The 26,839-nt window shown below is 39.1% G+C and overlaps 2 protein-coding genes across 3 annotated transcripts; one reads left to right on the forward strand and one right to left on the reverse strand.

Annotated features, from left to right (window-relative positions):
• Positions 1-6,912: 6,912 nt before the first annotated feature.
• Positions 6,913-11,755, reverse strand: pigh (phosphatidylinositol glycan anchor biosynthesis, class H). The gene is made up of 5 exons (XM_006632432.3): positions 11,382-11,755; positions 9,682-9,891; positions 9,318-9,401; positions 8,224-8,307; positions 6,913-7,706 (listed from the first exon to the last, which is right to left on the reverse strand). The coding sequence occupies exons 1-4, from the start codon at positions 11,556-11,558 to the stop codon at positions 8,236-8,238; spliced, it is 543 nt and encodes a 180-aa protein (XP_006632495.1). The 5' UTR covers positions 11,559-11,755; the 3' UTR covers positions 6,913-7,706; positions 8,224-8,235.
• A 798-nt stretch (positions 11,756-12,553) lies between these two features.
• On the forward strand, positions 12,554-26,282 carry zfyve1 (zinc finger, FYVE domain containing 1). 2 transcript variants are annotated; one of them, XM_069193287.1, is made up of 11 exons: positions 12,554-14,212; positions 14,588-15,092; positions 15,264-15,478; positions 16,094-16,200; positions 17,593-17,701; positions 18,142-18,239; positions 18,525-18,600; positions 20,456-20,626; positions 23,137-23,317; positions 23,646-23,762; positions 24,228-26,282. In XM_069193287.1, exons 1-11 carry the CDS (start codon positions 13,724-13,726, stop codon positions 24,458-24,460), a joined length of 2,301 nt encoding a protein of 766 aa, XP_069049388.1. In that variant the 5' UTR covers positions 12,554-13,723; the 3' UTR covers positions 24,461-26,282. The 2 variants fall into 2 exon arrangements, with proteins under 2 accessions (XP_069049388.1, XP_069049387.1); XM_069193286.1 differs by having other exon boundaries at positions 12,556-14,212; positions 18,483-18,600.
• The last annotated feature ends 557 nt before the right edge of the window (positions 26,283-26,839 follow it).

A 26,839-nucleotide genomic window follows, 5' to 3' on the forward strand; every position in this document is an offset into this window, starting at 1 on the left:
CAAGTCACTTGTAAGGCTCAAAGGATACAGAAGGACAGACGTGACTGATGTCTCCACCACTGCCAGAGGCTGTTTCTCTGAAGGAGGCCACTCACGTTTTACTTGAATATCTAGTCACCTGGGCCAGAAAAACATTGGATCTTTGCAGTTGTCATTACTGGAAATTTATTCTGAAACATGGGCTGTTTTTACATTTCTGATCACAACCTTTGCAATATCATTTCAAGGGCAGCCTGCACTTCACTTAACATAAGTTAAACACAATTAGCAACACAGTCAGCTGTATATATTTTTTTCAGCGATTTTATTCAAGGGACAAATCTTATTTTATTGTTTTGTATTAGTCCTGCTAGAAGGAAAAGAACAACAAAATCATACACATTATGATCATATCACCGAATACTAACAATTAGATTCTGGGCTGCCAGAGATACTTAACTTCCTGCACAGCAGGATATTTTTCACAGCAAAATCCCTTACTGCAGCGGGAACAGCATTTGAATAACATGAAAACTGATCTGTCCAGGTGAAAGTTCACACAGGTGCAGAAACACGAAGACCTGCTCAACAGCGAAGAAAGCTTCTGCCACACAGAGGTGGGCAAGCTTAAAACAATATCTGAAACACCGCTGCGCATACAGTAAACAGCTTGAAATAATACGGCAACAGCCTGCTCGAGGTGAGAACAAGAGAAAACACAAATGAAACTGGAAGGATGGTGCTTGCCAAGTTGCCTCGGGCGCACTCAAACGTCGTCCAACGATGAGAAGGCCGCACCTGCCTCAGTCTAATAGTACTCTTCCATTATGAGAGTGAGAAAATCAGTTAGCAAAAAATTAGGCCCATGCCAAAACTCAAAGTGAAATAGAATAAACAATACACCCGAAGAAAGCTCCACAGCCGAAATGTGATTATTTTCTTCTCTTTTCAGCATGGAATAAACCTTTACTTGTTCCAAACAAGATGATTGTGTTTTGGCTTGATAAAAGTAACCGGAACCAAGGCTGAGCAGAGAAGTTTATGAAAGGTCAATAAGTATGTGCTACAGGTCAATTTCACCCCTTGGCTAAAGTCTGAACCAGACTGTAACATACATTTCTCACAGTGCTGCTACAAAACAAATACAAATACAAAACAAAGATTCCCCACTACCTTCTAAAACACAAATCTGTGATTCTGGTAGTTTTACTACGCAAATAATAGCTAAAAGTGGTGGAAAAAAACACCAAAGTTAATCTAAGTACAAGTTATCTCTTGCAGTTTTATAAATTGAAAAACAAACTCCTTTAATATGTACATTCCGCCTTCAACAACCAGTTATTAGGTTTAAATGTACTGTCTTTGGCACTATTCAAGCCTCAACAATTTAATATTATGAAGGACAATGAAGGAAACTGACACAAAGGAAACAATGTGTGAAACACAGAGACCCATGCAATTCCCGTAGCCCACTACACTATCTGAAAAATGTGTTTAGCTTTAATAAAACAAATCTTAAAAACATGCATGGACTAGACCGATAATAGGAAACAAAAGTCTTTCAAAGCAGATTATACAGAGGAAATGTATCGTTCACTGTCAACAAATGTAATAAGTATTTGCATGCAAATAAAATGTACACCCTTTTTTCAGTTCAGAAATTAAAAGCTTGCTTGTAAAAACTCTGCTGAAGTTCTCACTGATACTGCTTTTAGTCAAGACTTAACCTATTGAGAAACATTATACTCTATGTGCAAATCTGTTTACAACATAAGCACTAAAAGCAATTAAAACCTATGAGTAATACACATAGAGGACTTGATTTGTGGACAGCTCCTGCTGCCCTGACTTTTATGGCACCACTAAGTTTGGGTAAGGACATGAAGAAAAAGATCCCAGGCTGACACCTCTTGCCTGGTTCCTGATCATTTCACACCTCCAGGTAGGCTGGTTAATTTGCCAGCAAGCCATTCACACTTTGTCACTGCCCAGACTGAAGAAAACCTGAGAACCATCACCCCTCTGGTGTCTGAGAAACGTCCCCAGAAAAGAAATCCGTAGGCAGGGAACAAATGGTCACTTTCAGTGTGGATTTAGCAGATGTTTTATAGAGATGTAAGTGAGCCTTATATATTATGTGGGTCTTAACATAAACTTGTAAGCAAACTGTTGACCCCTATATGCACCACATCACATCTTTTCTTTCCATGCACTCATACCACAGAAGCCATCCTGATCATATTAACACTGTAATTATTTTATCTTTGGAATTTGTAAGTCACCTTTGGTTAAGGGCATCTGCTAAACAAACAACAATCAACACAGAAGGGGTTAATCATTGTACTACAGCTGATTTCTCTTGACATATCTGTTATTACAATAAGAAAAGAAAACACTAATTCCAGAACACATCCAGAAGATAATACATTAGGGTGTGTGCTCATGTGAGCTGCTGTAAAAAAGCAAGCCTTTTGTGTCACTAAAGTAAATGCTTAGTAAATCCAGTATCTCTATAAGGTGTTCTCCCATCTAACAGAGGTGGTCATACACTTAACACCATCTAGAAAGTAGCTGTGGATTATTTATAATTTAAAGATTAAGGAATGAATGTGGAGACAGAGTGTCTGCGATTTTAAACATTGTGTGGATTGTATTGCTCTTGGACAATTGCAGACCTTGTATTCCCTCCTGATGTGTATATTCTGTGCTACACAAAGCATGATTTAAAATATTAGAGATTGATTTCTGAACCTGCTAAAAGTAAGAGTCATCCAAAACTTTAGGAACAAGGTGCCTCTTTGAAGCTTGATCTAGGCCTTTTTGAGTTTGAACACTGCTATTATGTTGTCTTTCTAAACCTTGTTAAACCTGCAGGTTTATCCAAAGTAAGGGCTTTGAGATGCTCAATTACATCATTTTTACCGCTTGGTTAACCAGCAGAGCTGCTTTTACAGAAACTCTTAGGGAGTGACTGAGAGAGTGCTCAGAAATACAAAACAGACTGAGGGTCCAGATTTTAAAAGAGCCGTGAAAATAAGAAGACTGAAAACAGAAGTGACAAACAGGATTCACAAATAATTGCACTATTGCAAATCCCTGGACATCCAGTCCCTTTCAGAAGTATCCAGCCCCTTGCTCAGTTTTCACATTTTGTTGTTGTAAAGCTTGCAGTCATCACATTTTAAAGCAGCAATTATTATTTGATATATACATTACCACACATTCAAAGAAAAAAAAACACAAAAAGAAAAAAGTAAATAATATGAAAGAAAAATGTAAAAAGTAAACCTAAATTAGGCGCACAAAATGACCTAAATGAGTCATACAATTTGTTGAGTAGCTTCTGTCTGTGTACAACAATAGTAGGCCACATGACTGCAAAATAAATATACTTCTATCATCTCTGTACGCTCCCTCAGTACTTAATCTCAAGCTGAGATTCAACCTTGTAGACTAAGGAGCTGTACAAAAGCACATATTTGGAGAAGTGTTTAAAAACATTTCAAAGACCATTAATATCCCTTTATGCATGGTGAGATTGATGATTAGTAGCAAAATACACTCAGACACTGCCTAGATCAGGGTATGCCACCACAGTGAGCAAAGGAGGAAATTGGTTAGTGTGGCCAATGGTGACTTTAAAAGGGTTACAGAGTTCAGTGGCTGAGATGGGAGAAAACATTGATGAGTCAACATTATCCCGGTCATTCCACAAAGGGGGTTTACTTGGAAATGAAAAGAATCTGTAGTGCCACATGGAATTTGCAACAAAGCACCTTACTGATACAGCAGATATATGACAAATGGTCTTGTGGTCAGTCAAGGCATCTACCATCATGATCTTTTTAATCTTGATACACACTGTAGCATTACATCAAAACAAACAGTGCTTCACTCAGTCATTACCATCCCTACTGTCAAGCATTGACAATAAGCAGTGGCAACAACATATAGTTTTGCTTCTCATCAGTAGGGACTGGTATGTTTGTCAAGACTGTTGGGAACATAGATGGAGCAAAGTACTGGCAAAACGTAGAGGATTACCTGCTTAAGACCTAAAATTGGGACAATAAATCACCTTTCAGAAGCATAATGACTCAAGTGAGTATTATTGAGTAGCCAAGACAAAGTTCTGCCTTAAGTCCCATAGGAAATCTGTGGAAAAACTTTGGATACTAAGAGATTGCCAAGCAACTTAAGACATTTAAGCAAATCTGTCTAGAAAAATTAACATTTCAGTTTTCTCTCTTTAGTTTCTGCTGACATATACTATAACCTAGCTTACCTTTACAAGTCTTCAGTTTGAACATAAAGTTAAAAAAATTCTATGCATCATTTTGTAATTTCACAAAATAGGACATCATAGAAATGGTTTGAATACTTTTTCAAGGCACTGCAAAAGTGAGAACATGAGGCATTTCTTCACACAAACAATTGTGGGAGTCTGGAACAAGTTTTTCAACCATGTAGTTAAAGGTGGTATCCTCAACTCTCCACAAGAAACAGCTGGATCGGATCTTTTGTAAGACACTGTAAAACATGCCTTAGGCACTCAAAGGTTTGTGAATTTAGGTATAGGCAAGGGTCTGACCTTCAGTGCAGATTTACAGCATAAACAGGCAATTTCCTTTAAAAGACATGAATACTACAGTGCACTCAAAATATATTGAGAAACAATTTATTGATCAACTATATATGACAAATATATAAATTGTCAAAGTTATTTGTCAAAGCAAATATAGATTTCCTGCCTGACCCAGATTGACACTCTTCAGAAAATCTACACCTGCACTTAGCCCTTATTTCAGGTAAAGGAAGTTGCATCCAGTAGCAAACATGTACATGAAACTCATATCATATGCAAACATTCCCTACTTGACTGGTAAGGTGAGTTTAGGTATTTTTCCAGACACTGACTGAAGCAGGGTGAAAAGAGTGCTCCAAGACGCTGACTCAAAGGTGACTGGTATCTTCAGATCTGTAAAGTGCACTGCTATCCTAAGATAAGAAAGGTCTCAGATTGTACATGCCAGGCAGCATGTTCTTGAAAATACATGGAGAAAGCTTGGGAGCATTAGATGAACCTCTCTGAGCACTTCTCCAAACACACATGAATTTGCATCTCGAAACAAAAACATGCTTCACTCCTACACTGATTTTTCCCATCTCCATTTTCTGTTAAACGGACAATTAAATGGAAATAAACAGAAAAACAATAATACATCCAAAAAAATTCTTGCACTACCATCACAGTTCAAAGGGAGCAAAGGGCTTCCTTCTAAAATGGGGACTTTACAGAAAATTTGCATAAAGCAAACGGTAATTTGAATCTTTAAGATATTTACTTCTTTGCCTAACAGATTCACTGAATTAAATAAACAGTGACTGCATGCAAAAAAGTAAAGGATTGGCAAGTACTGCATATCTGCAAAAACAGCAGAGTAAACCAGTCAAACTGTTAGCTGTCAAACCGCTAAAACAGCTTCTATTAAGCTGGGGGAGGGTGTGGACAGAGTAAGGTTACATCAAGGTGGATTTCCTTAATATTGTACTAAAAAGACCAGTTGAAAAGGCAAACAGATGGCCATACCTGTATTTGTAGTAAAAACAAAATTAATTCATGGTAAGACCTAAAACATACCATATGGGGATATGGGGTGAAAATTCAAAGAACCTAGACATTTACAGAAAAAAAGGTTTAACAGTATTTTCTATACTTCAGTATTTTTTGGTTTTACCCAATGGATAGCATTAGCAATATCTGCAAGATGGGCAAAACAGTGTCTTGTTTCACATTAGAAATATGATTTCCCTGTGTGAGAACATTGGCGAGTTTTTTTAAAACTAGATATTGACTATACAACAAAGTACGCCACCTGTTGTTGCCCTGAAGTACTGCATTATTGCCAACCATTAAAAAAAGATTAAAGATCTCTCCAAGCCCATTGTTTCTCATTTCACCTCTGACGGCCACGACCACTCTAATCTCTCCGCCTGTGTTCTCAAAGACGGTTTTCCGAACTCATACATCAGAAAGACCACCGAAACTAAAATTATTCTGCAGCTAGGATCACACATTCTCCCTTCCCTTAACGACAGACTACTGTTCTTTTAAATTTTCTCCATTCATTGGAAGTTTCATTTCACACCTCTCTGCACCCATTCTGACTTCACACCTCTTGATTGGCCTCTCTTTCTGTCCCCTGCTCCCGCCTCTCACTCCTCCTCCCAACCTTTGTTCTCCCGCTACTTTACCTTTGCCTACTGCCCTGTCTCTCTCACACCTGAAGAAGGCTCCACGGACGAAACGTTGTGTTCTTTCTTCTTTTTTTCAGCATGGAATAAACCTATTACTTGTTCCTTTGCAACTATTCAAATTGTGAACCTATTCAAAGAGATGAGATTGCAAAGCAACATAAAAAAAATCCCATAACCAGCATTTAATTTGTACAAGTTATCAAAGCAAGAGTTTAAAACAGACAGTTCATGCAAGTTTTATTCTGCGTAAGAATTGTAAATTACATAAAACAAATCAACAATAGAAACTAATAATATTTTAAATAACGCCTTTAGAAGTGGCTTCTCAAAGCACTTTACAGAATGACAAGAAAAAAAAATACACAAGATATGCACAATGAGTATACAAAGTTAGAAGAGACAGTAGATGGTGGTACTAAATACAGTAGGAACAAAGGGGTAAAGAACAGAACCAGTTTAAGTAAAGCCTCTTCTAAAGAAGTTTTGAGTCTTGATTTGGAGGAGTTTAAAGAAGGTGGCTCTCTGATATCCTTGGGGATAGAAGGGATTACAAAAACCATTCAGAAAAATGACAAGGACAAATATTTGAACAACTGTTTCTCATAAACAACTGAAAGACGTTTAGCAGAATGGCGAATATCACCCCAAAGAAACAGAATTAAAGGACAATTTGGGTTAAGTGCATTACATTTATTGTTTGTCTTTGGTACAGTACATATTAGGTTTTGACTTGTTTGCTAAGCAAGAAATTTGAGTTTTCATGAAGTTTATTGTACAGACATTTCGGGACATGACACTCATTGATAAGTACTGTAAAGCAGTGCAAGTCGATTCCTTGCACAGGAGTTGTAAAAAAAAAATTGTAGACCCCATCCAATCACAAACTAATGAATAGTACTGGAATTGAAACTGTTAGAAAAAAACTGTTAGGCAAAACTTTTTTTTTGCTTTAAAACCATTATTGAACTCAATGTATTTGTTCTAATATTATCCAATGGATACAGGAATTACCCTAAAATAAAATATATATTGCTCTTATCATTCAAATTAACCTCATGAACACAAATACAAATTGCTTGAATATAAGGCCAAAATCAAGCTGTCCCTATAGTATTTGAGGGCCCTGTATAAGAGGCTGTATACAGCTAAGCTGCCTCCATGTAAGACAGCACAAAACCCAAAACCTAAAATGTATCAATTTAACCATGAAGGAATCTTAATTCAGACAGGCAACACTTTGTTTTTATAGACAATTCTTTTTTTCTGTATTATAAGCAGAAAATATTGTGTGCTATTGAAGTTACTGGTGATGTGTTTTCCTTGCTTTGGAAGGTCATTCTTCCACAGCAATCCCAGGAGTACTGGCTTCAGAAAATTACCATCACTGCGAGAATATAGTTTTGTTGAGTGATGTTACTCCTCTTCTAGTTTTCATCTTCTTGGTGTTCAGGAATATCCTTTACATTCAACTTGAATTAAAAAAAATAGTTTCATTCACATGTTCGACAAGAGTATCTGTTGTACATCTGGACATGCTGAATCCTAACCTGTTTTAGCATGAACACTGCCAGACATTCTGAGACAGCACAAAAAGTGCAGAGGATTACAGAACTATTAAAGTTGATATGCAAACTGCACCACAAAATAAGTGTAACAGGTTGCATCACGTTTATATTTTAATATTTGGCAAAATGCCCAGAAAAGAATCAAACTGAAATAAAACATCATTTGAGAGATTGCTAGGCAAATTTCTAATGTTTATGCAAAATGATTAAATGAAAGCTACTGCAATAGATCTACAAAGTAAAAAATTACAGGAATCATTCAGAGATATCAGATGGTGTTTATGCCTTACAATCCATAGCACCAGATAGTGCTTAAAATATACACAGGGACTGAACAAGCAAGGTAGATCTGTCAATCATTTCAAAAGAACAAACATGACAAAATACAGAGAGAGGTACTCTGGGAGATGTTGTAGCTTACCTTGACATTTTCTTAGCACTGTCCAATAATTTCTTGACAGCTCTTATATACTTTGTCCAGACAACTCAAACGTGGTTTAGAGCTCTGAAAGAAAAGAAACTGATTTTTCCTTAACAAGTAAACCACAAACACTTGTCGCTTTGTGAAAGAGTAGAGGTGTAAGAACATAAGGAATGTTACACACGAGAGTAGGGCAATTTGGCACATCCATCTCATTCGGTAGCTAGAAATTCATTAACCCGAGGACCCCATCCTGCTGTTTATTGAAAGAAACAATATTTGCTCTGACATGTCCGGGTAACTTGTTCTATACCGCCAAAGGTATGAGAGAGTTAACAACTCAAATTCCCTTTAATTCAACTGGGGAAACAATTTCTCACTTCTACATCTGATCTGCTTCAGAAGTCCCACTGCTCAAGGGAATGGGTGCCATGTCTGTCTCTGGTGGGTGTTGCACTTCAATGATGGATGAAGTGCTGTTATATTTAAAGCAAGATCCTAAAGATCTCTGAGATTTGTGGGAAGAAAAAGTAGTATGTAAGTATGAGATTTTCAGCCCATAAATGAACTACGTACATTTCCCATACAAAAACCAGCTACCAGGTTTGAGGTGGCATGAACTAACTGGGAGATGAAAGACATGAAATGGCACCTTGAATATTTCTTGATTTATTCAAATGGACTACTGTCTATCCTACATTCCTTATTCCTTTTACCAAATTCATACCAAGCAAGACAACTGAGAACTAATTCTCATTTACATTAACACCTAGATGGAGAAGACTCATTAATATAGCAGGGCATTTTTACAAAACAGGGCAATTTGAGTGATTGGCTCAAGAGTATAACAGCAGCAGCATTCCAACAGGAATTTGAACCCACAACCCTCCAACTGTGTAACCAGAGCCCCAACTACTACACTCCACTGCTGCCTTGTGACAGCTACAGAAAATATGACCACATGAAGAAATCCTGGAGTCTAACTGAACTTCAAATTAGATGAGATTTTTGATTTACATACTGATTTAGAAAATATAGGATTGTCATAACTGCTAGTTAAATTTGTCTTAAACATCATACTTTTCAGATCTTACCTGAAAAAGAGGTACAACATCAGCCACTCCATTGGGATCTGATGGATCTTTTAACAGTATACAAAGGTAGTAAATCACCCGTTGCTGAAAAGTGGGAGACAAAGTGAAGCACAAATTTGAAAAATGTGGCCACAGACACAAAGAGACAGAAAATTCTGTTATCCGTAACAGTACAACTGTACTATTATAAACCAAAACGTTTTTTTGGTATAGTAGATAAAACTGACAGTCATGTGGGAGTGAAATTACAGGTACAAACAAGAGGAATCGGAGAATAGACACAGAACTTTTGTAAAAAAGTAATGAATTACCCACTGAGTAACACGTTACTGTCTAAAGAACCACTTTCTTCTGCTCCACTTACCATGTAAATGGCTTCATTAATGACAATGTCTTTGACCTTGCCCATCTCTATGAAGGTTGTGCTCTCTCTCCCTGATGCGTAAGAGGAAGACATCTGAATCCCCAGAGAGCCAATAATGAGAAGCGACTCGTGGTCTATTTTCACAAAGTGAAGGTGAAGCATCATCCCCAAAAGAGTAACAAATATGGCAGCTGACAATACAGTGGTATTCTGAAAGAAAACCAATTAAAATTAATAATAATAATTTCTGGACACCCCACTCAAAGCACTTTACAGGTAATGGGGACTCCCCTCCACCACCACCAATGTGCAGCATCCATCTGGATGATGCGACGGCAGCCATAGTGCGCCAGAACGCTCACCACACATCAGCTATCAGTGGGAAGGAGAGCCAATTCATAGAGGGGGATTATTAGGAGGCCATGATTGGTAAGGGCCAATGGGAAATTTGGCTAGGACGCCAGGGTTACACCCCTACTCTTTACGAGAAACACCCTGGGATTTTTAATGACCACAGAGAGTCAGGACCTCAGTTTTACGTCTCATCCGAAGGACGGCGCCTGTTGACAGTATAGTGTCCCCCTCACTATACTAGGGCATTAGGACCCACATGGACCACAGGGTGAGTGCCCCCTGCTGGGCCCACTAATACCTCTTCCAGCAGCAACCTTAGTTTTTCCTCAGGAGGTCTCCCATCCAGGTACTGACCAGGCTCACACCTGCTGAGCTTCAGTGGGTTGCTAGTTGCGAGTTGCAGAGTGATATGGCTGCTGGCAAATTAAACATTTTCCTACTGTCCATTTCTGTATATTTTAGACTGGTTATATATAGCTTCATGTTGAAGTATTGGATTAAATGACTCTTTTCTTCTTACGGTACTATACATATCATCAACAACAACATACATTTGTACTGTTTTATTTTTCAACCCTAATGGTTTTTCATGGAGATCGCCTTGGTCAAAGGCATCAGTTGAATAAGTCATATGTTGTACTCTACTCTAACCCATTTTTTTATCCTTGTGTTACATTGTTATTTTGTAAATCTCAATCAATTGTGCATACATCTAAAAAGCAGGGTCGCTTCTATCAGGATGCATTGCTCTTTATGACGCTTGCATGCGATTAGTATCCAGAGAAAGATGTCAACTTTGTTTCTGCAATCCAACAGCTGCTGGGTTCAAAATAAAGCAAATCCGACCAATTCTAAAAAGGATTAAAATGCACGGTGAAGAATGGAAGGGCACGCGTTATTAAAAACGCAACTTCCACTCTAGTGAAAAACATGGCAATTTTGCATATAAGAGCAGATTTCTGAACAGTGTCAAACACACAAAGACATTTCCTTTCCTTTGGTAACTGTTGCTAACACATAGTAGCTGTCACTGTATTTACAAAACAAAGCATAAACCACCCCAGCAGTATCTCACACTTGTGTCGTCGTCTCTTGCGCTCATTTAAATATTCAAAAACAAATAGTAAGAACTGCTGTAAAGAACTTTACACCAGAATAAGTTTGACAAACGTATTTTCTTATTCTGAGGTAACCTTTTAAAAACTTTTTTTTTAATGATTATGGGTAACAAAGCATGCTTTATTCCCCCTCACACCTTTAGTTCTTACTATATGGGCAGCTGATATCACTCAGCACTGCACGAAACTGCCATGGACCCCACTAACAGGACTTTTTTTAAAACTTACCTCGGTAATAAGAAAAACAGCATAGGCGATCAGCCACACTGAACACGTGTACGCCATTATCTTGCGCAGAGACACCTTTGGAGTGCTGATAGTGAACTCTCTGCAGAAACTTGAATGACTGCAGCTATTCAGCAATATAGTATTGCCGTTTATATCGCTGTACTTGTCCTCAGACATACTGTGTATTTTACGAAGCAGCAACTAAAGCATACTTTGCCTAAAATTACATATTATTCACAGTGCAAAATAACAGTAGCATTACTAACCAGATGCGTATTCCCTTTATAAAAACATAACTTGTACCATACAGAGAAGCGTAAAATCCACCACAACCTGCTTTAAACAGCGCACAGAAATGATGTAAACACTTTGAAGGCACCAGCTGACCCATGGGAGATGTAGTTCTTACTGACTTTGATACAATTGTTGACCGAAATAGAAAATGAAAACTTTGTTCACAAAAAATATGGTTGCAGAACCGTCAGGTATGCATTAGAGAGGGAGGTTGTTTGGAATGATAATAAATCTTTCCATTAAACAAAGTTGCTGAATATGAAACGATTTGCTTTTTACATTGTTTACCCAAGAATACGTCGGATTTGTACGAATCCCACAATTCCCCGCGCACGAGAGACGCTATAATAGGTGATAGGGACGATAGATTATATTATCGTGGTGAAGTTAAGTAGCGTGATGTCTCCTGTTAATAAAGTCTATCTTTCTAGTGGATTTAGAGTGGAATGCGTTTTCTGGAAATTTAAAACGTTTCTGGAAACAGTCGAGAATAAACGACGGAGATGTGTTTCTCTTCAGAAAAAACGTGTAGTAGGACATACGTTTGTAGCATTTCAGAATGTCACAATTCTTTAATTTCTAAGGTTCAAAATTCCGTTTTTAGAATACGATTTTCACTCTTACGGCATCTCTATTATCAAACAGCTAAATTGATTTTTGTTGAGAAAACTCAACAAAAATCTTATTACCCAATTGAATAACGCCAGTTTCGAAGAGAGAAAAAAATTAAGTTGACAAGTAAGCAGGAATTAATTTGAAATTGAATGTAAAAGCGTACTTGTAGGCGAATTGGTATTTCTTAATCTTATAAATAGCAGCTCCGTATAGTAATTAAGTACACCAAAGACTACAGCTCCCAGAATGCTGTGTTTTTGAGCACGATCTCTCCACCCTGACATTTGGCCTGCGACTGAAAATAACCCGATCAGCTGATCTAGCCTGGCAACAACATAGAAAGAGATCTTCTGGGGAGTTAAATACTTGTAATATAAACCTTCGTTTTTATTTGCGTTATAGTACTTTTTTGTAACGTTATTATTATTTTACAGTGCTGAAACGGTTCTTGCAATTTCTTTAAATAGGAAAACAGTGCTATATTCAAACCAAGCGGTAAAGGATTCCTGAGTCACTATCTTATGTTGTTACATGGGGCGCTTGTTTTTTTTTATGAATATAAAAATTCGATTTTTCTATGTTATTTAAGTGATCGATTTTGTCTTTTTAAGTGTCCATTTATTTAAAAACGGCATACCTCATTTAATTGTGCTTGTATACAGCAAACGGCAACTGTTTAAGATATTGGAAAAATGTTTTTAATATATTGACGTTATGACTTAAGTATTTCAGGGAGATATATTTGATACTACATTATTTTTTAGTGTCGTTTTTTTACGGTTAATATTAAAGGTAGAATTGTGGACTGCTTTACGTTTATTATTTCGATTAAAACGTCGTACTCGATTTTTTTCTAGGCTCAGTTGATATGGTTTTGGTTTGAGAATTTTGAAACTGTTTTTGAAGGCAATCTGAAATCAAGGCATTGCGAGAATAAGCATGCCTTTTTTAGACCTTATAACACGAATTTAAACGAAATGCGAGAATATAGGGATACTTTAATAATGTAAGCATTCCGTTCTGAATTCAGGTTTATTGTAGACAAACAGCACATTTCAAAAACCATTCGTCCACTCATTTCTTCATTTGCATCTGCTTTGTTTTGGTTTTATAACGATATTTAAGATTTCACGTGTATATTGAACCAAGCTATGTAAAGTTTCTTATTTACAAAGTCATCACGTTATTTAAACATTATTTAAGAGATTTGTCTTCACTTCAGTCAGCGAGATTAAGATTGTTTGCAATAAGCTTAAATTGTAAAAAAGCTTTAACGTCACATGAAACAAAGGCAAGATCAAGGTGTAAGGGCTAAAGTCTTTTCCAGTATAATTGTGCGGATAAAGCACTAAGTATTAAGAAAACCTAGTTTGTGGCCCTGTAGAGCTTCTTATTTGTATGAACTTGTGTGAGCATCCATTAAGCGAACGACAATGAGTGGCCAAGGTCCGTCCTCGGAAAAGGGAGTGAACACCAGCCTGGTGTGTCAGGAGAGCTACGCGTGCGGGGGCTCGGAGGAGGCGGTGTACGAGTGCGACGAGTGCGGCAGCTTGCAGTGCGTGCGCTGCGAGCTCGAGCTCCACCGCCAGGAGCGCCTGAGGAACCACGAGCGGACTCGCGTCAGACCCGGCCACGTGCCCTTCTGCAACAGCTGCAAGGGAGGCGGCGCCGGCGCGGGGAACGGCGGCCGGCAGAGGGCAGTGGTCCGCTGTCAAGGCTGCAAGACCAACCTGTGCCTGGACTGCCAGAAGCGGACCCACAGCGGGGTGAACAAAAGGAAACACCCGCTCTCCCTCTATCCTCCGTGCAAGAGCCCGGAGGCTGGTCCCGATGCTGGGGAAGACGACCCGGAGACTCGGAAGGCGAAGCTTCTCGAGAAAGTCTGCAGCTTCCTCCTTGTGGACGACAATGAGGAGATACAGGTGTGTTTGTGTGTCTGCATGAGGTGGAACTCAACGCTGTGATGGGCCAGTCAGTGCTTAGATACTTCTAGCAGTGTAGAACAGGGATGATGCAAAAAAGCTCCCCCCAAAACGCAAGGGTTGGGATATTGAACACGTTCTCTTCATTAATTTGCCACATTTCTTTTCTTCTGAACGTTTGGATGTCTTGGATCACCCTTTCAGCATGACACTTCACCGTAACATACTGAAAAACACAAGCAATAAGCATTTCATTGGAAAATCAAAATGATCACAATCATGTTCACACGGTGATATTTGTTCGTTAACCCTAGGTCTGCTTGTATGTGCCATTGCACTAATGATGTTGTCTCTTCAAATGAAACTGCTCCTTAGGTGAAGGATGAGGAAGAATTTGTCAAGAAGCTAGACTGCAGGCCGGATGACCTCCTGAAAGTGGTTTCCATCTTTGGAAACACGGGGGAGGGCAAGTCTCACACGCTGAACCACACCTTCTTCCTGGGCAGGGAGGTGTTCAAGACCTCACCCACCCAGGATTCCTGCACGGTTGGGGTGTGGGCCGCGCTGGACCCCATCCACGGCGTGGTGGTGATCGACACAGAGGGGCTGCTGGGAGCCAGTTCCAAAATGGGCCAGCGGACCCGACTGCTACTGAAGGTCCTTGCTGTGTCCGACCTGGTCATCTACCGCACGCACGCCGACCGTCTCCACGATGACTTGTTCAAGTTTCTCGGCGATGCCTCGGATGCGTATCTGAAGCACTTCACCAAGGAGCTGAAGGCTACCACTGCCCGGTGTGGCCTGGACGTGCCACTCTCCACCCTTGGGCCTGCAGTCATCATCTTCCACGAGACTGTGCACACTAAGCTGCTTGGGTCAGGTCAGTGGCCTGAGGTCATCTTTGCATGCCAGAATAGTTCTCTGGGTTGATTTTGGATTAATACGCGTGTATTATATATTGATGGTTAACAATATATCCTTCTATACAATGTTATGTCCCACACGTGTCTCTCTTCTCACAAATAACCGTTCTCCTTGTTCTATCCTGTAGATAAGCCCTCCGAGTCTGTGGAGAGGCTGCTGCAGGAGCGCTTCAGGAAGCTCGGCCACTTTCCTGAGGCCTTCAGCTCCATTCAATACCGGGGCACTCGCACCTACAACCCCCCGACGAACTTCAGTGGACTTCTCCGCACTCTGGAGCAGCAGCTCGGCAACAACACCATGCGCTCCCCCAGGCCTCCCCGTGTCATCTTCAAAGCCCTGCAGGTATAGGGCTCCCTGGGGTGCTTTGTGTGCGTGGGTGGGGTGTTTGCATCTGTGCAGCACTGGTTCCACCTTTCCCGACAAACATGTTGTGGTCTGTTCACATTTCAGGAAAAAAGGAACCAGAAACCATTCCCAGTGTCAGTGCCTCATGCATTCGTCTAGAGAGACATATCTGGACATGTAACCTGTTCTTTTAAAACATCGTTCTTGAAGATGAATTCTCAGTGAGAACTTGTGAATGCTCATGAGTTCTAAAACTGAAAAAGGACCATAAGTGGTCATGAGAGTATGATATTTTTTTTTACCTTTTTCTGATTTGGCTGTCTAAATTACTAGGAGAAAATTTTTCAGAATCAAAATTTCAAAGAACCTGGTTAGGGGAGAGTAGCTCTTGCTCACCTTTATTTTTACTAAATGAAGCACACCTGCTTGATTTTATTAAGAAAAGTACAGTATGTTTGACAAACTAATTTTGGGAAAATGTACATGAGCTTGTTTTCCCTTAGTTAGTGTTATAGTGGTATATGTTTTGTCAGTTATATATTTTATGACTTACACAAGGTCATATGTAGATGCACGGTACTAGTGGATCAGTAATATTTTTAATGTCCTTAGGCTCTCAGTGAACGTTTCAATGGGGAGATTCCTGATGATTACCTGGCTCATAGCTCCTTCTTCCCTGATGAATACTTTACCTGCTCCAGCCTCTGCCTCAGTTGTGGGTGAGTCTTCTCCTCTTGTGCTGTGAAATAGTTGTACATGAGTAGAGATTATGTTGATGTAATGCTACCCATTTACAGTGCTTTTCCAGAGGATTAACACAAACAGACTCCAGTGGGAGGTTGTACAGCATGTTGAGCTAAAACTCAGCCGTTACTAAGATATTCATGAGAAATGTGTAGCATGGTGTTTTCTCTAAGTTAATGAGGTCAGAAATGGTGGAGCTTGGTTCAGCCACTCATTATCTGAACAGATCTTCATTTTCATTTGATGAACTGAATTGGAAGATGTTATCCATCATTAGTTAACTCATGTTTATCAGCTCTTGCTGTGGTTTTAGCCTGTAGGGCCTGTTTTTCAATTAGAAGCTTAACATTGCCAGGGTTTCTAGATAGATCAGGGACTTCACTGATCTCACAGATAGCTCATAGGTTAACATATTTCCTTTTGTTTTATGGTTTGTTGTAGAAAGTTAGCATTCAAAAAAGAAAACTGAAGACAGTAAATCAGTTACCTTAAAGGGTAACTTCAGTCCCAATTCTTCTGACCAGTTATTAAATCTTGGCAACAAAATAAATTAATTGACGTTATAGGAACATTTTATTAAATTTTGAATTAAGCACAAATTTGTGAACCTTGTGAAAATATTGTCAGTTGCCATGTTATTGCAAACTCACATTCGACTTCCCATGAATTGCGACATGAAGAAACCCTTCCTGCTCACTAGTCACTGTCATGACTAATGTAATGTGATGTACGAGCAAATAAGTACAGGTTGTGCAGCAGACATTTCACTGCAGACATGTTCCAACGTGATCTGTATGCAGAGTTCACAAGTAAGTTATATTAGTCTGCAAAACCATCTTGAAATCGAAAACAATATTTCTGTTGGATTAAAAGAGCTGTATTCACAGGCCTGTTTGTTTACAATGTCATATGGCTGCAACACATCACCGGAGGTTTTGTTGGCTCATTCTGAATCTCAGAACACGGTGCTGTGAATACCTGGAAATGTAGCCTGAAAACCTAAATGTTTTATTATGTTAATTGGAGGTTCTACAAGTTACTGTGTACATTTTAATTTAATTGTGGTTTGAAATGCACTCATCAATGTTGATTCTTCTTTCAAACCCCAAAACATAAAAATGCAGTTGCAGTTCCCCTTTAATAAAGAAAGTATCACAATATCTTCCATTTAAAAAAAGAGTGTCTTAGTGTCATAACTTCTTTTTTCTTCACGTTAATGTGACTGGACCAAAAATCATGTTGTGTTTATACAGTAGTGTGATATGATATTTGATTGTTGTGGACTAGATGATACGTTGGTATTGAATCTGTATTTTACTAGTCCAGAAAGGGCCTTCCTCACTTTAGTGATGGGTCTTTCATGTCAGATCTGGCTGCAAGAATAGCATGAATCACATGAAGGAGGGGGTGCCTCACGAAGCCAAGCATCGCTGTCGTTACTCTGCGCAATATGACAACAGAGTCTTCACCTGCAAGGTGAGTGTGAACAGGGACCCATCAGAGAGTGCAGGTCTCTGTACAGACATTGATGCAGTTTTATCTTTTTGTTTTGACGTGGAATGTGGACTCATAGCATGTGTGGTAGGAGTAAATGTTGGAACATGTTGCTTGTTTGTTTGGAAACCCAGAATAGCAACATTATACTGTCATATAGATTATATAATAGAATAAAAGAAGAAGAGGGGTAACAAATGAGGGCTGTATGGTTGCTCCAGTTGCCTCTTTGCTAATAAATTATTGATATGTAAATATCATTAAATATCATAGAGACTTGTCCTCCAGGAATATGTTTGGAAAACCGTGTCTTAGAATGTGGCGTCATATTAGTCAATTAGAAACCATTTTGTTTCTAAATCAAATTGGATCTGTTGCCCTGATGAATGTCCTGTGCTGTGGGCTGCTATTATGATGTGCAGGCATGCTATGAAGCTGGGAAGGAGGTGATTGTCGTTCCCAAGACGTCTGCGTCGTCAGATTCTCCCTGGTTTGGTCTGGCCAGATACGCCTGGTCTGGGTGAGTTTCTGCTTTTCTGCACGGCTCAAGTAAGGGGGTTGGGCAACATGCTATGCGCATTATTTCAATAATGTTAGGAATGGCAGAAAGACAAAGCCTTGATACATAATAATAAAGAAAAAAATATTTAGTATATTCTTCTTCCCTACTTGTTTATTTCCTCTATACTTGCTCAACAGTAAGTTAATGCTCATTTGAGAAATATGCAGAGCAACTCAGATGTTAACCTTGCTGTGCTTGCAGGTACGTGATCGAGTGTCCTAACTGTGCTGTCATCTACCGCAGCCGACAGTACTGGTTTGGCAACATGGATCCTGTGGACACTGTTGTTCGTACAGAAATTCAGCACATTTGGCCTGGGGTAGGAAAGAGTAACTCAGTATGCATAACAGTATGCAGTAGTTTAAAGACATTTGTCCAAAACCACATTGTCAATGTTATAAAGCTTGTTTCTGACCAGTGGGTATTGTACGTTATTGTTTATGTTTTCATAATAGCATTGCCAAAAGCAAAGTTATATTCGTCATCAATAATTCAAGACCAGAAAACAGAAAGGTCACATTTATTCTATTCTAACTATTCAGTAGTGAGTATTATGTGGCAGGGATTACACTGATCTGATGCCTCCTGTAGTGTGCTTGGAGATTCTGACACTGCAGAGAGTACATTAATGAATATTTGCTCTGATAATTGCTCCTTAAGATTCTCATAGAACAGCCACCCTGAGTTAGAATGACAAATATTCAAGTGGATTTAGACCAGGAGATAGAGACGGCCAGTCAAGAACATTGTGTGCAGAACTATTCCTGTGTTGATTTGGACGTAGTGTATGCCTTGAGGGATTGCTACAGTATGCTAGAATGTCCATTTTTGGCCAAGCTTGAGCTTCTTGGCAGAAGGAACGATGTATTTGGTCAAAATGTCCAGGTATGTGTTGGGAGTTCATGATTTTCTCGATAGTGACAAGGGTTCCAGCACCTCTGGATTCCAAACAAGCCTTAAACATAATGTAACAGCTTACAGTACCTCATAATGTGTATGAGTCTTTCCTTACCATGAACTTTATCTTTTTATACCAAACATAATGCTGATTAGTATGTCCAAAAAGTTCAATTTTTATTTCAGCTGTCCATAAGACATTGTTTCAGTTATTATTCGAAGGACGTTTGGCAAATTCGCGTTGCCGTTTTTGTGACTTGCCCTCAGAAGACACTTCTTCCTTGCAGTCCAGCTGTGAATAACTCTCAGTGGTGGTTTTCAGCACTCTGTATCCTGAAGATCCCAGTGTGTATTGTATATCTCCAACTGTTGCCTTTGAAATCATTTACAGTTGCCCTCCAGTGACTTATTTAATTGCCTATTTTGGCAAAATATCAAATGGACATTACAGTATAAAGTGGTAGATTTAGCTTTTGTGAATTCTTTTATAGCCATCCTCCACCTTCTGGAGATCACTAACTACTTGGCAGCATATTGAGAGAGCTCTCTGACCTTGATGATGCATGAATGCTGCTAACGAATGTTTTCCTTGTGTTAGCCCCTTTTATGCCTCAGGGAAACCAGGAAATCTTTGGAGCTCTCATTACAGTTCCAGAGGCTTCCATTGCATTTCCAAAACAAAAGATTGTTATTGTACATTTCTTTATGAAGTGTATTTAAAAGACTACACAGAGGTGTAAATAAATGTGCCCATCTTGTTTTCTGGTATTCAATTAATTATTTATAAAAAATATTATTTTGTCCTGTGCAAAGCTATTATCACTGTGTAATATTATTAGATTTTTTTAAAAGTGAGTAACATTATCCAGTCCATAAGTAATTCTGGTGTCTGATGTTTTTTGTTCCTGTTTCATCGGGGGTATGAATACAACTGGAAAGCACTGTATTTTTTTAGGACAAATAAATGCCAGCCCCTTGGGTCACTGTAAGGCACATTTAATTTAGAAAAAAGTCTCAACATTTAGGCTTTTTGTTATTTCAAGATTTCTGTACATCATTCAGTTATGTAAACTGTTAATCTAATTTACCCTGTATTATCTTATGTAAGATTTGCATTGGTTATGCGTGTTTTAGGGCATTCCTCACCAGAAAGTCTTAAACATTTGCAGAGATTTATGAGAAGACACACTTGTACCAGTAGAAAAGCTGTTAGGTAGGGTATTCCATTCTTCCCCCCAGGAGTGGGGCCTGTGTTCACAAAAGCCTTTTCTTTTCAGTCCGACGGCTTCCTAAAGGATAACAACAATGCCGCTCAGAGGCTGTTGGATGGAGTGAACTTCATGGCACAGTCCGTCTCCGAGCTGAGTGTCAAGCCTGCCAAAGCAGTCACCTCCTGGCTAACAGATCAGATCGCCCCAGCCTACTGGAAACCTAACTCGCTGATCCTGGTGAGCAGGGTGTAACGGCATTCAATTTGTCTTGAACTGTGAAGTAAATTATGTTGTAACCTGGGCATTTTTTTTTTACAAATGAACTGATTTTACAAACTCTTGCCATTCCATGTTTTTTCATCAGTAGATTATAACTTGACCTTTTGTTTTTCTTACTTGTGATTTAGGACTTGATAATAAAGTTTAAAAGACAAGGTTTCAGAGAGGTTTGGACATCTTTTGCATACAATAAAAAATCCCAAACTGTACCAAGCAATGACTATATCAGACAAAATGGCTTACTGAACATTTTAAATATGTTCACAGCTTAAGTCAAAAGTAATTGAATTATATTTCCCAAGTCATATTCTAAAAAAAGTGTGCCATTTAGTGTCCACAGTTGCTCACAGATACAGTACATGTACAGTGCCTTGCGAAAGTATTCGGCCCCCTTGAACTTTTCAACCTTTTGCCACATTTCAGGCTTCAAACATAAAGATATAATTTTTTTATTTTATGTGAAGAATCACCAACAAGTGGGACACAATTGTGAAGTGGAACGAAATCTATTGGATTTTTGAAACTTTTTTAACTAATAAAAAAATGAAAAGTGGGGCGTGCAAAATTATTCGGCCCCTTTACTTTCAGTGCAGCAAACTCACTCCAGAAGTTCAGCGAGGATCTCTGAATGATCCAATGTTGTCCTAAATGACTGATGGTGATAAATACAATCCACCTGTGTGTAATCAAATCTCTGTATAAATGCACATGCTCTGTGATAGTCTCAAGGTTCTGTTGAAAGCGCAGAGAGCATCATGAAGACCAAGGAACACACCAGGCAGGTCCGTAATACTGTTGTGGAGAAGTTTAAAGCCGGATTTGGATACAAAAAGATTTCCCAAGCTTCAAACATCCCAAGGAGCACTGTGCAAGCGATCATCTTGAAATGGAAGGAGTATCAGACCACTGCAAATCTACCAAGACCTGGCTGTCCCTCTAAACTTTCAGCTCAGACAAGGAGAAGACTGATCAGAGATGCAGCCAAGAGGCCCATGATCACTCTGGATGAACTGCAGAGAACTACAGCTGAGGTGGGAGAGTCTGTCCATAGGACAACAATCAGTCTTAAACTGCACAAATCTGGCCTTTATGGAAGAGTGGCAAGAAGAAAGCCATTTCTCAAAGATATCCATAAAAAGTCTCGTCTAAAGTTTGCCACAAGCCACCTGGGAGACACCCCAAACATGTGGAAGAAGGTGCTCTGGTCAGATGAAACCAAAATCGAACTTTTTGGCCACAATGCAAAACGATATGTTTGGCGTAAAAGCAACACAGCTCATCACCCTCAACACACCATCCCCACTGTCAAACATGGTGGTGGCAGCATCATGGTTTGGGCCTGCTTTTCTTCAGCAGGGACAGGGAAGATGGTTAAAATTGAGGGGAAGATGGATGCAGCCAAATACAGGACCATTCTGGATGAAAACCTGTTGGAGTCTGCAAAAGACCTGAAACTGGGACGGAGATTTATCTTCCAACAAGACAATGATCCCAAACATACAGCAAAATCTACAAAGGAATGGTTCACAAATAAACGTATCCAGGTGTTTGAATGGCCAAGTCAAAGTCCAGACCTGAATCCAATCGAGAATCTGTGGAAAGAGCTGAAAACTGCTGTTCACAAACGCTCTCCATCCAACCTCACTGAGCTCGAGCTGTTTTGCAAGGAAGAATGGGCAAGAATTTCAGTCTCTCGATGTGCAAAACTGATAGAGACATACCCCAAGCGACTTGCAGCTGTAATCGCAGCAAAAGGTGGCTCTACAAAGTATTAACGCAAGGGGGCCGAATAATTTTGCACGCCCCACTTTTCATTTTTTTTATTAGTTAAAAAAGTTTCAAAAATCCAATAGATTTCGTTCCACTTCACAATTGTGTCCCACTTGTTGGTGATTCTTCACATAAAATAAAAAATTTATATCTTTATGTTTGAAGCCTGAAATGTGGCAAAAGGTTGAAAAGTTCAAGGGGGCCGAATACTTTCGCAAGGCACTGTATCAGAATGCTTAATGTGGTATCATGCATCTGTTGTTCTGAGGTGTTACTTTGCATTAAAACACAGTTAAGATTTAATTAGTTAAGATCTACAGGCCTGTTGAATATATTGAGACTAATTGGGGATATTACAGAATGATACATAGTCTTTTTAATATTTTAAAATTTGAATTCTAAGTCTGTGATCTAAGGTTAAGTTTAAGATAGGTTAGATCAGTAAGTGATAGCAGAAACTAAAGAAAACAACTGAAACCTGTTAATTGCATTAAGTAATTATTCAGATCTGAAAGTAAGTATTCGGATCCGTGAGCTCAATATTTCATGGAGGTACCTTTGGCAACAATTACAGCCACAAGACTTTTGGGGTAAATCGGTACAAACTTTGCAGTATTTGAATATTATTCTTGGTAGATTAGTTCTTGGGTATCTCTTCTGGACAGATTGGTTAGAACTGATGTTTTCTACCTTGTTAGAAATGCCACAAGTGTAGCTTGGTGTTCCAAGATAATGACACCAAGCACCACTGCCGGGCCTGCGGAGAAGGATTCTGTGACTGCTGTTCTGCCAAATCCAGACCTGTGCCAGAGAGAGGCTGGGGACTGGCACCTGTCCGTGTCTGTGACTCCTGCTTCGAACAGAGAGGCATCCGGCCAGGTACGAAGTAATGAACAAAAGAAGGTGATGGATCCATTCAGTATTTAGAAGCGTTTCACCAGTAACACATCCTAAGCTGCTTCTCAAGTCAAGACTAAAGTAGTTAAGCCAGCTATGAAATGTGGTTCCAGTATGCATTTTCAGTTTTTCACGGATGTGAAGGTTTTAACACTTTAGACTGGGAGTGATTGAATATTTGATTGGACCTCATAAACATTTTTTAAATTCGTTGTTTTTTCACAAACAATAAAAAGTACAGAGAACTCTTGTTGGTGGCAGTTCTGCCTCGAAGGTGACGGCTGTTGTTTTGCACTTGTGTGTCCACCAGATCTGTCAGAGGCCGAGTTGGAGGATGATGAAGGTGGAACTCTCATAGCCAGGAAAGTAGGGGAAGCAGTACAGAATACTCTGGGAGCCGTGGTCACTGCAATAGACATCCCATTAGGTAAGTGGTCATTACGTCGTCTGAATTTATAAAGCTACTTGCATCATGCACAGTGTTCTGACATAAAAGATCTATGTTATATATAGGTTTTGTGGTTCTGGTGATGGGAAAATGACCAGTGAACATGCCTGTGACTCCACCTGTCCTCCAGTTAGGGCACCATTATACATTTATACATTATATGTTTCAAACCGCAACTTACAAATTTTAGGTGGACAAATTCATCTTGACTGTGTGCTGAAATTAAACTGTGCAGAATTTTAATGCAAAACAGAATAGGTTTTAAGATTTCAACATAGAAATGGCCAAAAAGTAAAGTAATCAATAGAGCCATAGTTGAGTTATTTGATATGTTTTCAAAATGAGAGAGCAGGCACAGCACGTTAAGTACGTTTCCATGGAGGATTCCTAGAACTGTTGAGTAACAAAGAGTGCTCTTTGGTTCATGGTGTTTGTGATCCACAGGCCTAGTGAAGGATGCCGCAAGGCCTGCGTACTGGGTCCCAGACCAGGACATCCTGTGCTGCCATCACTGCCAGCGGGAGTTCACAGCCAAGCTGTCCAAGCACCACTGCCGGGCCTGCGGGCAGGGGGTGTGCGATGACTGCTCCCCGGAACGCAGGGCCGTGCCCTCGCGAGGCTGGGACCACCCTGTGCGAGTCTGCATTAACTGCAACCAGAAATCAGGGGACCTCTAGCAGGGTGGCACGCTTGTCCCCCGAACCCCAGCTATGGAACTGTGCATTGAACTTGACCCTTCTTCTTCCTCTTGTAGTTGAGAGTGGTTCAGCCAGTGTGGTAGATGCACACCATAAAGATAGAATTTTGATGATTCATTGTCTTTAGGCATTCATATATGTAGGAAAAGATCACCCTTCAAAACACTACGATAAGGAAGTGAACATTTATAGACCTTCTTGTCCTCCCTGACTTTTTCTCTTTTTCCTTTGCAAGCTTCCATGCCTCTTCTGCCTTTAAGTTTTAATATCTTCTGTATCTCTTCTCCAATGAATTATGAAACATTACTGGTCCTTAAGATATGAACGTGTTGCAAATGTATGCTTATACCATAAAGTATAAATATATTTTTTACCCATTCATACAAAGAATGATTAAATCATGAGAACAGTCAACATTGCATTGGCAGAAAAAATAAAGCATTCTTTGAAGTTCTAATGCAGGCATCAACAAATTGTGTAGATTACCCTCTTGCGATGTATTCTAGAGTCTTAGTGTAAATTTCTGCAAGACCAATGCCAAATCAGTGAAGCACTAGTTTAACACAACTAGTTTGTGTGACCATGTACTTAACCAGTTACCCTAATGAACTTCTGCCAGAGTCTTACTCTTACAACACAGAATGTCTTTGTTTAAATGCATTTCACCTGTTAAACAAGTCAAAGCATGTCACTATTTTGCTAAAAACTAAATAATGACTGAAATTTGCAAAGGAATAGAGGATAGCTTTGATGAATATGGAAGGAAATTCATCTTCATGTGTGATAGTTTTCCTCATGACACAGTACTTTTAACATTTAGCACTGTCTTGAATGAAATGAAAGGATGTAAACTGTTTTCTGCTTAAACTGAATTTTTGTCCATATGGATGGAACTTAATCTGTATTGGACCCCTATGGATTTAGCTGCCTGAAAAACATTTTTTTGTATTAGAAAATGAAACCCTTTAAGCTATTTTTTTTCATGCATTATTTCCTAGTTATTTATAGCTTTGGATGTATAGAAGGAACTATCTAAGTCAGACCTCCACTGAATGTTGTCTTTTTGATTCATTCCATTGCTGTAATCACCTTGAACAAATTTACATAGCTGGGCAATGATTATTTACAGAATTAAAAGCAGTTGCAGCAAAATTCTGTGATTGAATGGATTATAAGGGCAGCAACAGGAGAACAGTAACTTACTGTTTTGATCATGTTCTAAAATGAAGGTTTTAAAACATTGTGGCTCCCGTATTATGACTGTGTACCGCTAGTACAATCATTTACTGTAGACATTATTGATGCTCAAAATGGAACACAGTGGAAATACAACATTGAACTGATCTCAGCAGCACAAATCATCAGCCTAAATCATAATACATTGGTGAATATGACTACCAATTTGTATGTAACACTCTGAGCTGGTAGTATTTCACAGACCTTCATACAGTTGTATGAGCTAAATGAAAATGATGGCAGTCATGGTCTACAAAGTTTATCAAGCAGCAACTATGCGTAAAATAACTTGATAGGTACCCGCTGCATATAGACTAAAATCAAAACAAACATCTTGAAATTATTTTCCATTTTTAAACTGAGAGATCAGCATTTTGAAAATTGATTGTTTTGTGGAGACAGATATACTGTTAAGTTATGAAATTTGGAACCCAAACAGTTTTATAAGAACAGGAACTGGATGATAGATGAACAAAGTGAAGGAAAGGTACACAAAGCATTGAACACTGTCATGTCTTCTGTATTATGTATGCAGTTATAATAATAAATTCAAGATAATTTCAAAGTGGCGTGTGTTGCACTTTTAATTATTTAGTTAGGCAATGTATGATAGGATTTATACAACAAGTGATAAAAAGCTTAATAACAGCTATTGAAAATGAAGGTTAAACTTGAGGCTTAATTGTCCTTTCACAAGGAACAGACACGTTTAAGTTATTTTTCCCTGCCAACTCTCCATATATTGTGACAATGGCATCACACTCTAATCACACTATGAAATGACTGAAACTGCCAGTGTATCACTTGATTTTCACATTTGGAATGTCTGTGCTTGTCTTTTTGACCCTCTCTGGGATCCTGGACCTACCAGTGTTTGGGCTGCACAGTTCTCTTCCTTTCAGTTACACTTCACTTGGTTCTAGTCATAAGAAGTCTTTTTTTCATTAATCGGTCACTTAAGTCAACAGAACACTTCTGTGTAACATCACCCATCTGCAACACTAACCAAATTGTCACTTCTACTAAAAGGGGCACTACCACATTGAACTCAGCTTGGCACTAGACTCCAGTTCCCTATATTCACATTAATAAGTGTAACAATGACTCTTCCATCCCACTCTT

This window comes from Lepisosteus oculatus, chromosome 8 (genome assembly GCF_040954835.1).
Source record: "Lepisosteus oculatus isolate fLepOcu1 chromosome 8, fLepOcu1.hap2, whole genome shotgun sequence".
NCBI classification, from domain to species: Eukaryota; Metazoa; Chordata; class Actinopteri; order Semionotiformes; family Lepisosteidae; genus Lepisosteus; species Lepisosteus oculatus.